The 14615-nt window shown below is 39.0% G+C and overlaps 1 protein-coding gene across 2 annotated transcripts in view; it reads left to right on the top strand.

Moving 5' to 3' along the window:
* The window catches only part of LOC121303551 (serine/threonine-protein kinase Nek6-like), an 84679-nt gene extending 73831 nt beyond the window's left edge, over window positions 1-10848 (top strand). For both annotated transcript variants that reach the window (XM_041234314.1, XM_041234315.1), the window contains exons 9-10: window positions 6684-6797; window positions 10500-10848. In XM_041234314.1, the coding sequence (XP_041090248.1) occupies window positions 6684-6797; window positions 10500-10613 (228 nt within the window). In that variant the 3' untranslated portion in view covers window positions 10614-10848. The remainder of the gene's footprint in view (window positions 1-6683; window positions 6798-10499) is intronic.
* The last annotated feature ends 3767 nt before the right edge of the window (window positions 10849-14615 follow it).

Genomic DNA, 14615 nt, shown 5'->3' with positions numbered 1-14615 from the left:
ACAGACTTGAATATATGTGCCTTGCATATAACAGGGACACAGACTTCAAAATCCAGCTTCAGCACAGCTGTTCCTGCCTTCCTCAGTGTCATTGGAAACTCTGCCCATCATCAGCCTGTGCTTAGTCCTCTAGTTTCTAGTGAGATGCCACTTTCAATGCAGAAATTCACAACAAATGCACACATGCAATTTATTTTTAATAAGTGAACAATACATGAAATTAAATTACATTTGGGACTATATTACACTGCGAATGAATACATAGTAAAAGTTTCTGGTTTTATCTTAATTTAAAATGTGTTTTAATTATTTTAATGATTTTTCTTCCCACAACTGACAGGTAGCCGTGTTATAAGAGGTATAAACCACTTTGGGCTGTGCATTTCCGAAGACATATACCAATTCTGGGGTGGTTCCCATGATGTAGACCATGCCTGTGGTGTACTGCGCCAGGTATGGTATATATCATGGGAATCGCATGGCCTGTCCTGGTTTATACCTTACATATACAGTTGCATTCCACTTGTAACGGAGCCTGGTAGAACAGAGTTCTATTTACAATGTATTGAAGAGCATGTCCTGGACAAACAGCATGGGTTTTAATGGGGAATTATTCTGCTTAAAACTGACTCGTTTATAACATATATAGGCCTACCGTTTAATACATATAGTTTTCCTGTCCCATAGGCAGTTGTTTTGCATTTAATATGTACAGTTTAATACATACAGTAATACATACAGTTTTCCTGTTCCACAGGTAGATAATTTGTATAAATAAGGTACATCCAGGACAGTAAATGACCGTCACGGTGGCATTTGTGACGTCAGGCAGGAAAAACAGTTGCTGTTTACATTTATTTGTCTATGTTTTTGTTGGACCCATGGTGTGGAGTTAGAACTGCTGTACCAACTATACACCTGGATTGATGTTATTCTATTCAACATGCTGCACCCTGGCTGTGCCCCATGGTGTGGAGCTAGAACTACTGTACCAACTGCCATGCTTCCATATATTTATCTGTGTGTTACCGTTGTCTGCCATAAAACCCTGATGCTGTACAAACCTCTTATCTAAAGTATGCAGTTGTTTTAGGGGTGTACAAGATGGGAACCCTCAGGAGTCAGTGGATAAAGTTTCTATAGTTTCTGAAAGAAGGGCAGTCGCAGTGCAGATTCACAAGGGCTTGTAATAGTATGGGGAGTCTGCAGAGTTAACACAGACAGTAGAACCCTTTCTCTGCAGTACAATGGCTCACACCACTATAAAGAGACATTCAGTAATTACCAGTGCAATCGGAATGGTTTGGGCCGCTATGCTGTAAAAGGCCAGGGTTCTTAACTATGCTAATCAGATAACAAACGGCTTCTTTGGAGCGGAGGGTCATTGCTGTGCCCCACATGAAAAGAAGACAGACTACTCCTTGTGGGCAGCGATAAGAAAAGGACTCTAACATATGCTGACACACAATACTTTAGAATACAGTTAACTTTCTTTTATGGAGGACTGAGATTAGCCTCCGTTTATGAACCGAGTATAAAATTAAATACAACGCTGATTTTTTTTTTCATGAGAAACATGATTGTGCATGCTGGCTTCAAACGATTCAAGATTAAACATCCATAATAAGCGTGTGTTTGTATCCATTTTCGTTCTCAGTGTGGAATGTGCACCCTGTGTATAATGCAAACGGCTGAGGAGCTTGGTCTTTTATGACACACAGGTAAACTATACAAACCTGACTCTAGCTGACAAACATTTCAGCTAATGCCTTCTTCAAAAGTGAAACATGGAAAACCTGATTACAAAACTCTTTGCAAACCAACCCCAAAAGAACAAAGGCAGGGAAGACAAACCGCATACAGTGAAGAAGGACGAGTCGAAATGGTTATCTTAGAATTGTGAGGAAGTGTTTTTTGAACTTATGGATGGTGTATGACATGTACCTACTGTACGATATAAGACAGGTAAACACCCCATAATATTTTATATCAAATACATGACATTTATAACACTCAGCCCATATAAAACACACAGAAACCTTATTATTCTATATCAAATACATCATGTTTATAACACGCAGAAACCTTATTATTCTATATCAAATACATCATGTTTATAACACGCAGAAACCTTATTATTCTATAGCAGTATCAAAGTATGATATTTCACAATACCAAAAGCAGCAGCAATTGAAGTATGAAAGCCAATAAACATTGATGGCAAAGCCCAGTTGTATATGAACAAATGACAAACTGACAAAGTCCTGTTAGTTTCTAATTGAATAAGTAAATATGGAAACGTATTTAAAAATGTTAAAGCCACCCTGATCTCAAATGCCTTGCCCATTACATTCTTCTAGATCTGTTAGTGTTGCCGTACCCAGTCCAGACTACTTCCCACTAGAAGCATTCAAGTTTAAAACCCGCTGTTACTTTAGGAAACGCTGCGTGTGTGGAAATTAGATTTTGATGGCCACCACTGCACAGTAAATTCAGTTTAAATGATGCTTTCTCTTTTAAACTATGTTACTCGTTATTGCATGCAGAGCAAAGTAAAGACATTGATCCTCTGGGCTATAGCTTTTATTTCCTTAGAAAAGGCAGATTGTTGATCTTACTGTTGAAAAGGCATTCGGGTAGCAGAAACAAGCATGTATGTCAGAGCTTGAAGGCAGACTTAAATGACACGTTATCATGGTGCATTCATCAGGGTATGGTATAATCATGCTGTGCCCAGATAGGAGGCTTCTTTTACATGCTGAACTGTGTAAGGGTGCCACTGTATTCACTGATATGGCATGAGAGCAGCTCATTTAGTATAGTGCAGTCAGATGGGACCCCCTCTGGACATGCAAGCAGTCTGTACACAGGACAGCATTACTGGTGTTTCTGGTGTACTGGGACATGCACTCAAACAATGAAATCCGTAGTATAACATTCTGCAGGCTATTGAGAGATTGCTAACCCAGACCTCTTTATAAGCCTTTCAGACCCATCACATGAAATAATAAAGTATTCCTATCAATTGGTTAAGGAATTGCTTGGCACAATTTATTGAAAGTATCAGAGGCTGGAAACATAAGAAGCACTTCCATTATCAACAATTATTTTTTATTATGAATGTTTAGACTTTACATGGGATCACAGTAACAGAGTATTGTGCCAGCCCTAATGTATGCATTTCACATTTACATTCAGAGGTTTATATTAGAGAAAGACTCTTCCTAAGGATAGCCTGGGGGTACCTGGAGGAGCGAGCCTGCCTGGCTGTCTGTGTAAACAGTACCTGTGTTTTACATGTGTGTGGTGTTCCAGCTGGTCTACTTTTTCTCGGCAAGGACGGCTCTGGTTTTGTATTTACAGCAGAGGCAGGTATGTTTGTCTGTATCATGCTTGTTTGATAAGGTTTTAAAATGCAATAATTAAAACAGTCTGTCATTATAATGAGCCCACCTTTCCTGTCTGATACCGACCGACCGAGCGGTCGAGAGATGATCAAAGAAGAGGTTTATTATTCCAGGCTCCTTCCTCTGACTCTTCAGGGCAGAAATGAAATGTTTTCCACGAAGCACGTAATCAAAGTGTTCAAGGCGATTCATTTTGAGAACACCAGTCACGGTTACACGAGATTAGAAATCCATTTGCTATATATTTCACTGTATTTATTGCAACAAAGCTTTTCATACATTTGTTACAGCCTTGCTCTAAAATCTGTGTCAGTCACCCCTGTCATTAAGACAATTTAGTGTTTTTAAAGATTGCTGGAAATGTTAACCGTTTAATGTAAATACAAATTAATTGTGTATTTTAAAGACACTGTATTTAATACCCAAAAGCATTACAACTTGTTGAAACATTATGCTTCTAGCTATGATTTTATATATCCTGTAAGGTGCAATGTATTGTACAGAGAATGGCGTTCTGCTCCCTTTATTAAGGTGCTTATTGTATATTGTTCTGCTCTCTGTCTGGTGAGATTAAGTGATGCTGTAGACCATATTGTCCCAAAGGGATCTGATCTATTTGTAGAGTGGCCATGGCATTTGCCTGGGGCCAGCTAGGTCAACCCGTTCACAGCCAGACTCCACCTGTTACTTTACCGGATGGATAGATAGATAGATACCATATAGTTATGGATTCAGCCATGGAGTTTGCAACAATGTCTGTACTCTACAAAAATTAGGCTTGGCTTTGAATGTTTTGAAAGGGGATTGTATCCAGTAAGTGGTTTTAAATTTCTTTGTTTCTTCTCTTCTGTAAAGTTGCTGGTTAGGTAGCAGCGGCTGTCAACAGCAGGACAGAAACACCCCGCGGCTGCCAGTTGCAACGCATGCTAATGAGCAAGAGCCACATCCAGGGGTGAAAGGTCAAAACATGCCCATATTAAAAACACACACACACAGAGGCACATCAGCTTCATAAACACACACAGGCGCATCAGCTTCACAAGCGCACACACACTTCACAACCACAATTCCAGGGAATAAGGATGGAAAAGGCAGTCATTACAACTGTGAGAGGAGCAGTTCTGAAAAACCACTGCAGGAAAAATAATAATATAAACAATTATCCAATGGTGATTCATTTGAATGCTATTATTCCATTATTTGGTGCAGGATGTGATATTAACTGAGAGTGACAAGAAGCACTTGAATCCCATTATGGATTAATAAGCAGCTGCGGCACTGTGGGCTGCATGCTGGGCTGACATGCTTCTCGCTGCTGAGCTCTGCCGCACAGCACACATCACCTTCTGAAGACAATCCCCATTAGCACTGTTGGTTTCTTCATATGGGAATGAAGCATTTTGGTTTGCGTTGTTTTCGAGACAATATGAAGAGATATAGAGCCTCAGGGTTTTTTTGACATTGTCAGAAGAATACACAGCAAGCTTGCTTTTTTATTAATACTATACTCTCTTCCATTAACTAACCAACAATCATTTGTTGGTGTTTTTTATGTATTTATTATTTGTATTATTGCTTAGGACAGTGTGTTTCATGAACTGCTGTACTGTCAGCTGCCTGTACTGAATACAATATTTGTTTCCGGGGCCTTGCAAAGCATCTAGGAATTGTTCTGTTTTTATATATCGAGGGGTTCATTATAGCGAAAGGACAATCAAAATAAAGGATAAACTGTTGGAGTAAGCTAATGAGATGAGATTGTGAATAAAAGTAGAATTGCACGTACCTGTTCATCTCACGTATGCGGTATTCTGCATTTGCTTTATCCTATTCGTTAATTATTTAAAACGCAGTACAAAGGCAAAAATCCTGAATTGAAGCTGAACTTCTATTCAAAATCAGTCTGTCATGAATCGTTTCGAAGTGCACCGAATCTTAATCCAACATGCAAGAATCCCAAACTGAGCTTTTATTCCAAATCAGCCCGACATGAAAATCAGATCCTCAAGTTTTGCTGCTGTTTTTTTTTTTTTTAATCAATTTTGCTTTGCCGCATGGTTGCTGAACGAACCAAAAAGAGTGCTTTTTGACAACCTATATTCACGACACTGATATGCCTGCGTTACTCCTTTTTTCAAATGATCAGTATCGTTTCCAGCTTTTTTGCAACATAAAACGATTTTTGTTTTGGAGGCATAGTTACACAGCGCACGCTTTTTATTAGGACAAAAGAGCTGAATTCGCGAGGTGATATACACACACACACACGGCATGTGAAGCATGATTCCATTAGCTGTAGCTGTCTGATTTCATGCAGTAGTAGTATGTACACTGTGTATATATATATATTGTGTATGTATGTTGAACCTGTATTTACCAAGCAGTATTGGAAATTGCCTTGACATTGTGTATCAGCATAGATCAAAACATAGCTCTCACCTTAAACGGCTGTTTAGGATCACACTGTGTTTTCATAGGATAAGCACATTGTTAGAAGTATGTGTAGGATGAAAGTGTAGATCACCATGACATACATCCATTGTATTTTTCTGTATAAATGGAAATGTGACGGCGTGTGGACAGGCATTCTTAATAATACCTTTTACAAATTATGTGCTTTTTTCATAACTGGGTCCACAGTTCTCTAGATTTCTGCACCCATGTAAGTGTGATATAAAAATACATAGATAATAACAGAAGGGCCAGGCAGCCCCTTACACTCCCAGATTCTGATATCCTGACCAGGATACCAACTCTCATTTTAAAGTGCTACCCTGGAAAGATTTCCTTTGTGGCTACCTCAGGCAGATATGTCTGTGCGCTGTGATATTTCCACTAGATTAAGCTTAAAGACAGGCTTTAAATGGATTCCAACTGAATTAATGCATTAAGGGTCTGGAGTTTAAATACCACTGCATGAAGGTGGTTTGTTTTTCTTTGTCCTCTATTTTGTAATATTTGAATTGCTCATGATCAATGCATGGGTTCCGTGACTCAAAGCTAGGATTGCTTAAACTACAACAGATTCCACTTTAGGTTTTCATTACCCCCCCAAACTGAACAGATCTAGAGAACAGCCTGTCCAATTGTGAAGGAAATATATAGTCATTAGTACAGCAATATGGGGATATGCGGAGGTCTGTCAGTCTCTCTGTCACACTTGTATTTTTATATGTTTGTTTGCCCGATTGGGTCTTTGTTCATTATATTAATGAGATCAAACACTCAGCGAAGTGCACTTCAAAGCAGTCAAACATACATCTTTTCCCCATATAGATGGCAGCCCTGCAGAGTCCATTCTATGGGGATAAAATGACCCTGTTTTCCCTGTGCCACAAGATTGAACAATGCGATTATCCTCCACTTCCAACAGACCACTACTCCGACAAGGTAAGACCCATGTGGAAAACTACACATGTACAGTATCCATACATCTCTCCCTCCCTCCGGCTTCCTGTTGCTTGGGGTAGGACAACTGTTTCACATTCATCCTCACTCAAAGCACTTACTAAATATGTAGGTCTGCCCGAGTCGATGGTCGTCTGTCTCAAATACTGTATATAAAAGTGATTCGAACCCTTTATCAGCATGATACACAATTATCTTAAAATGAAACACTTTTCTTTCTGAACAGACGCATTTGAGCAAGTTTTTTTTTTTTTTTTTTTTTTAGTACTGAATATTTTGTAAAACATTTTACAGCCTCTCCAAAACATTATAAACGAGAGGAGGCCATTAGGCCCATCTAAGCTTGTTCAGTTCCTCGTAACTGATTGATCTTGAATTTTGTCAAGTAGGGTCTTAAAGGTCCCTCTGAATCAAATTATATAAACACAAAATTAAACCTACAAATGATCTATGAATGCACACGGAGCCTTGCATAAACAATTAAATGCAAAATGTATAGGTTTTCAGCAATCTCGGGTTTTGTCAATCAGAGATCAGACTCTGGAGTGCAGGATGCGCCCTATAGCTTGGAGATCGCAGGTTCAGATCCAGGCTATGTCATTGCTGTCCGTGACTGGGAGTTCCTAGGGAATGGCGCACAATTTGCACCGCCCTGGTAGGGAGAGCTTAGGTCAGCAGGGCAATCCACGGTTCACCGTGCACCAGCGACCCCTGCCCTGCATTTACAACACAATACTGTTGCACCACTTACAGGTGTAAAGGACTCAAATTAAGCATGCAAGTCCGCAGTGGAGCCAGTCAGAGGTGTGGTGCCCAGTGCCGGTGTGGTGTGCAGTGATGCTGCTCAGATTCCCCTGGCAGTGCCGGTGTGGTGTGCAGTGATGCTGCTCAGATTCCCCTGGCAGTGCCGGTGTGGTGTGCAGTGATGCTGCTCAGATTCCCCTGGCAGTGCCGGTGTGGTGTGCAGTGATGCTGCTCAGATTCCCCTGGCAGTGCCAGTGTGGTGTGCAGTGATGCTGCTCAGATTCCCCTGGCAGCGCCGGTGTGGTGTGCAGTGTGCAGTGATGCTGCTCAGATTCCCCTGGCAGCGCCGGTGTGGTGTGCAGTGTGCAGTGATGCTGCTCAGATTCCCCTGGCAGTGCCGGTGTGGTGTGCAGTGATGCTGCTCAGATTCCCCTGGCAGTGCCGGTGTGGTGTGCAGTGATGCTGCTCAGATTCCCCTGGCAGTGCCGGTGTGGTGTGCAGTGATGCTGCTCAGATTCCCCTGGCAGTGCCTGTGCGGTGTGCAGTGATGCTGCTCATGGTGTTAAAGGAGGGAGTCTGGCTCCACCTCAGCAGATCCCAGAGCAGGACACTAGGTGGTATGAGGAAGCTCTTCATGGGACGACTGACAGGGCTTGTAATCAGGCTTGTTTTACTCCACTATCTGCTAGACAAGATGCCTTACTGCCATTTTTTGTATAGCACATAAATACATATTAAATATTCTCCATCAAATCAAAATGTTCTTGCTGGCTTCTTTGCACTTCAATACTATTTTCACTTTCTTTTTGCATCATTCATTTTAATATTTACTGTTAGATAGCTACTGACTCCACTCAACCCAAAAATCAATTGCGTTCCGGCCGTTGATGAGAAAGTAATGTCTTAAGTATGGTGGTTTAGAAACACCAAAAAGAAAAACATCATACTGCAGTACAAAGTCTACATTAATTCGAGATGTTGTAGTACTTAACAATAAGCTTCCATAAGTATATTTTACACAGAAGTTCAACCGGATAGTGCCGTTGTATGTGTTTACCACAGTAAAGAGGCTTGCGTTTCTACACAGGTAAGCTTGAGAAATTGACATGAGTGGAGTACTCCAATCACAGTACCACACACGTCTGTGCATCACGTAAATAAGATAAAAATAATGCCTTTGTTTTAATTCCAAACTAATGGAATAGACCGTGGAAAAGGAAGAGGTGGATTTTGAGCATATGGATATTAAAAAGACAAATAATTAAAGAAATGTTATGGAAACAGACGTGCATCTTTTTTATATCTTCTTACACACACAGTGAGCACAGTGATTGAAAGTCTGACATTCTCAAGTATCCAATTAATTTATACATCGCTCCCTGCAAGGTCTGATAAGGTACAGTAATTAATGTTTTAATATACTAATACCAGCTCTGGAGTGAAATTTTTTTACTGGTACGTAATGTTATACACTGCATAAGAGTTGAACAGTAAACTGGTGCTGATCAAAACATTGTGAATACTTTTTGAAGCTTTCTTATTTATGGGATGCTTTAAGTAACTGAATAACTTATATGCTTTAAATAACCAATGTATGCGCTCATGTCAACGCGTATAGGGTAAGCTAACTCAGCCACACTTAGCTAGCTGTGGCATTACTTACGGACGGTACAAAAGCATAAAGCAAGTTTAAATAGGTTATTAAAATAATGCATTCAGTTAAAAAAAAAAAAAAAAAAAAACTGACGAACTGTATAAATATAGTAGTTTTAATGGTTATTTGCATTATGATTAGCAGGTCATTCATGGTCTGCGTCGGCCCTGTGGTTCACAGCTGTAGCAAGTCTCCCGCAGCAACTTTTCAAAGCTGCGTTGGGCTGTGCAGAATCTGCATAGATTTCTGTGGGTGGAGTTGAGTGATGACGCACAGCAGCCCTCTGCGATTCTGTGCAGAACGGTGGAAATCTGCGCTAGAACTAAGAATTTGACCTCTGCATGTGCGTCTGTCTAGATTACAGATATAACGAGAATACTTTTAAATTAAATGCCACATATATATATATATATATATATATATATATATATATATATATATATATATGTATATATATATATATATATATATTCAACACAGAAAGCTGCTAGTCAGAATCTGCATTTACAATACTGCTGCACCATTTACAGGTGTAAAGGACTAAAAATTCAGCCCCTCTCAGATTGTGATGAAATTCCTAGGGAATAAACAAGGATGTTTGGACTGTACAAAACCTTCATTTAAACTGCATTCGTTCTATATAAAATTAAAAGGGACACGAATTGTTAAAGTTTTGAGACCAATCGGCTTATAAGAACCAGGCGAACATTGATCGACACGACTGAATGGCCTTCTCTCTTTCGTAAACATTCTTGTGACATTGTAACCTAGCTAGAAAACACATAACTCAACCTAACAAATAATGAATTAAATAAATACAGAAATGCATTGAATAATTAAAGAGGACAGAAGTAAATGCTTTCAAATCATTATTTCAAAAGACATAATTCTTAAAAACAAAACATTATAACTTTGATCACATTTTAAATACGAACAAAGTGTTTTAGTGACCATTACTTTTAAAAACGTTTTGCTTGAGCATCGATTCTGTTGTGGTGTCTTTCTTTTTTGTCATTGTAAAAAATGTTTTACAAACTTGTTCCTTTTTTTTTGGGGGGGGCCCCTTTTGAAAAATCACACTAATAGTGTCTATTTTAATGACCTAAAGCACGACCAAGCTTAATATCATCATTCTCAAATGTATGTAGCTGAGCTTTATTTTCTTTTTACAGCCTTTAGTAATGTTGTTATAAGGTTGTCAATAAATCACCCCTGGAGGATCCTGCTTCTAACCCTAATCCATGGACCATCTGTTCTAATGCAGTGTGTGTTGTTTCTTCTCTTAGCTGAGAGAGCTGGTGAGCATGTGCATAAATCCAGAACCGGACCAGAGACCTGACATCATTTTTGTGAACCAAACAGCCAAGCAGATGCAAGTCTGGACCAGCACCAGCACCTGATCCATCGTCTACTTGTTCAGAGACAACCAACCACATTTTGGTCTTACTTGAATTTTACCAGAAGATGAAATGCCTTGTGAAACTCAAAATGCACCATTTTTGTGGAAACCGATTATTTTAAGACGACCCTTAAATGCTTGGGCAAGCGCGGAGTTGTACTCAATGTCCAGCGCGGTGGCGATTACGGTAATAATAATTAAAAAAAAAAAATAAAGTCAAATTTGTATTACTTTCATTATGTATGGGCCCTGCTCGTAAAGCTCAAATTTATATGTGTGATCTTATATGATTTACAAATGAAAACTAACATATTTTACAGCAGTGTGACTTCACCCCCTGTAGTGCAGCGGTGACCCTCACTGGAAGTCTTTATTATACCAGTTATGTATTTTAACTATTGTAGCTGTTTAATTTAATGTTTAGTGGTGTTTTTTTTTTTTTTTTTTTTTTTTAAAGGTGTTTTGATTAATAGTTTAACTGTGGTTAGAAAATCTCCAGTTTTGTACTAAATCCTTCAGAGTTCATCTCGGAGGGGTTCATTTCTAATTTTAACTGCTCTGTTCTATTTTATGAGCTTCTGCGTATACTTTGTATTTTTGTGGTTTGAGCTTTCAGTTTGGATATTACTGTACAGCTAAGGCCAAAAGTTTTGCATTACCTAGAATTTTAGGATTGAGAAATAATAATAAAAAATACATGAAGATAACTTAGATCTTTTATTTAATATCATGCGATCAAAGAAACTACAAAATGATATTGCAAGTCTGCTGGAAGCTAAAATAATACAGTATTTCATGTTAGATTTTGAAATGTCATATTTTTCAATTTGTTGGTTTCTCTAAGAATATGGAAAAAACTACAAAGCGTTATGTAATTCAGTATGTTGAAGTACAGTGGGTTTAATTTGATTTTAATCAAAAATAGTTAATTCGATAGGGTGATGCACCACTTTTGGCCATACATACATAAAATGGGTTTTGAGAGTGACTCAGCCTTTGGGAATGTGTACTGCACCATAAATCAAAGAAATAATTCAAAACAATGCCCTGCTCTTCCTGAGTGGGGTTAAAAAGACATAACCAGAAGTATTTTCTAACTGTGAAATCAATCAGAAATGTGAACTGTTATGGTAAGTGTACACTTTGAAGGCAGCGACATGGGGATTGTAGGACAAAAACATATTTAAAAAAAATAAAAATAATAATATCGTTATTTCATGCAAGATTTACTAAAATGATTTAATCAACTTAATTTTCATTCATTAATTGTTCAACAGGAGATTTAACATTGAAATCACTGTGATTTAAAACTAGCGGAATCATGTTCAAGTGATTTCCTTCTTATTTTTATCAAATGGTATCAAATGGTAGGATGATTCTGACAAGGTGTACTTTAGGACTTTCAACACTTGTTACAATGAACAACAATGCTTCTTTTAATGTTTGAAATAAATAGATTGGTCTCAGCATTGTTAATGCTTTGTAAATAATGCAGAATTACCCTAACGTGAGAATCTAAATCACTGGTGTGATTTAGAAAGGTTTTAAGCACTGAATTAATGGTCTATCATTTGTTTTGAAAAGTTTAATTTTATTTATTCTATACACATACAATCCCTTTTGTTTCTTTATTACAACAACAACAAAGCATCTGTATTAATTGGGGGCTTTTTAAAAGCAATTTTGTGACAATTGCCTGTACACTTGCGATCGCTTGGTGATTTTTGCAGTCAAACATTCCCCAAGGGACAAACGGTAATATACAGTTGTACTCCATTCAAAAGATTTTGAATGCAATTAGAACAGACCTATATTCATACGACAGAGGGTTACAATGGTCTCCTAACTAACATAACTTCTTCCTGTATTTTTGTTTTAAACACTTGGTAAGTGTTGGGTGAAAGGCAAGACACATACAATGCTGGGGACAGCACAAAGCTCCACTAACACTACTGCAGCTATGACACACTGTGTCTGTCACCCATAGCTTTAAGAGACTCAGCCATCTCAGCTTTAATTTGGGATATGTGGATATTTAAAATACAGCATTACAGATAACAAGATGCTGCTGCTGCTCCTATCTGAGCTCCTAATCACTTCCTGCGTTCTAGTTGTGACACTACTGCACAGACACCAGGATACAGCAGCTTATCTACTGGATATCCTTGTATTGTAACCCCACCCCACCTCAATTTGCTCATTTCAAGAGTAATACATTTATTAACTGTTCTTAAGTCACATTTTGCTTATGGAAAGGTAAACAGAATTTTCAAAAGCAAAATTTCTATTTGCCTTTAATGACCAAGGGGCAAGCTACAGTGTTAGCTACCAGGAATGGTCAGATTTAGAGAGGGTTACCACCATTCTAGTACAAGCAGCTTGTGCCATCTAATTTTAGTAGGACTCAGTGTCTGCCAACACAACACAGATCCAGCAGCACAAAGAGAAAACACTCCTGTTTTTATTTCAGCATAGATGATCAGATGTGGTCCTACAATCTTCCTGACCATTCTCGTATTTTTTCATTGTTTGACTGATGTGAAAATTCAGGCTTATTAATCAAACCTTAAAACTTGGTACTGTTTAAATGTCTTTAGCTTGCAACAAGGCAGTGGGATGTCTTTAGCCAGGAATAATCTAGCTAAATGAAAGACTGGACAGCTACAGTTTCGTAATGAAAGAACATGCTCCTAGCATGCTGTGGTCTAGTGTTCGAAGACCTCATTCATAATGCCATTTAATTAGGGAGACAACTGTTTTTGTATTAATCTTCTTAAGACCTTCCAAATCTGGAATGGATAGTCTTTCTTTTACAAGCAGCAGTTTCCCTTGTTTCCAGCAAAACTGAAGTACAGCATTACTACCGTAAACTGTCAAATGTCAACCTAATGTCAAATGTGCGCAACATTTCTCTGAATTGACCTTTTATGCAATGTTCTTTATTCTGCCATTCATTACTAGACTGGTAGAACAATTTTATGTCCACTGCAGTCAGATTGGAATTTGACAAAATAGACAAGCAACACAGTAACACATTGCCAGTCGATTTGGGTAAATTATGTTGACATTAGCTACTCAAGCTGACCTCTGACTTATCTCAGCTGAAGCTTTATCATTAGCTGCCAGATCTATGTGGCACAGTCAATATAGCTAGCGTGAGAAAAGGACAAAAGTTTTTAACAGTACTACAGTGCATATGCCGACTAGTCTAAATGCTGCATCAGTGCAAATGAAAAATACACATAGTACTAGCACCATCATTATGCATGTGTAATTTAATAACAACAACAATAGCTTACCAAGATTTTGATTTCCATTACACGAGAGTAGATGTTGAACTTCATGCTTATTTGAACTCAGCTCCCGCCAAGATAAGCACCAACTAAGATGTAGCTTTGGAGTAAACTAATGTCATCCATCTGCATCTCCATCAATTTGCGTCATTTTCCATTTGATGATGTAGATATCCTTCTGTCTGGTGTTGATTGCTGAAGTGTAATGCTGGCTCCAGGGATCAGCTCATTTTGCCTGCCCAGCACAACTGCACACACAGCGGCTGCGATGCTGGCTCCGGGGATCAACCCAATGCGGTCTCCCCAGCGCATCAGCATGACAACCGTCTGGATTGAGCTAAGTAGGGTACATCTCTGGGGTCTTCAAGTGGGCACTTTCCATCTTCGGTGTTTTGTTGACTAGCCCACGACACCAAGAGGGCTCAACAGTGATTCTGGCGTCCCAGCATCACCCCCCTCCACCCCCGACTCAGCTCAGCCCAGCTTACTTACCTGTACATCAGCGTTGCTTTCTTTCTATTGTGCTTGAGATCCCCATCCAGAATCTTTCCAACTCAACCACAGCCAGTTGCTGCTGCTTTCTGCTGCTTCAGATAAGTTCTTCACTGTGCGACGCAACTCTTGACCACTGAACTCGACGTCTCTGAGAAACCAGGTTGTACAGTGTGCCACAAATCCTTGACAACCCACCTCCACTGGGTAAACTCGGA

Source organism: Polyodon spathula, chromosome 33 (assembly GCF_017654505.1).
Source record: "Polyodon spathula isolate WHYD16114869_AA chromosome 33, ASM1765450v1, whole genome shotgun sequence".
In the NCBI taxonomy this organism is placed as follows: Eukaryota; Metazoa; Chordata; class Actinopteri; order Acipenseriformes; family Polyodontidae; genus Polyodon; species Polyodon spathula.
Note: the sequence above shows the minus strand (reverse complement) of the source record. Positions and strands in the feature narration are given on the sequence as shown.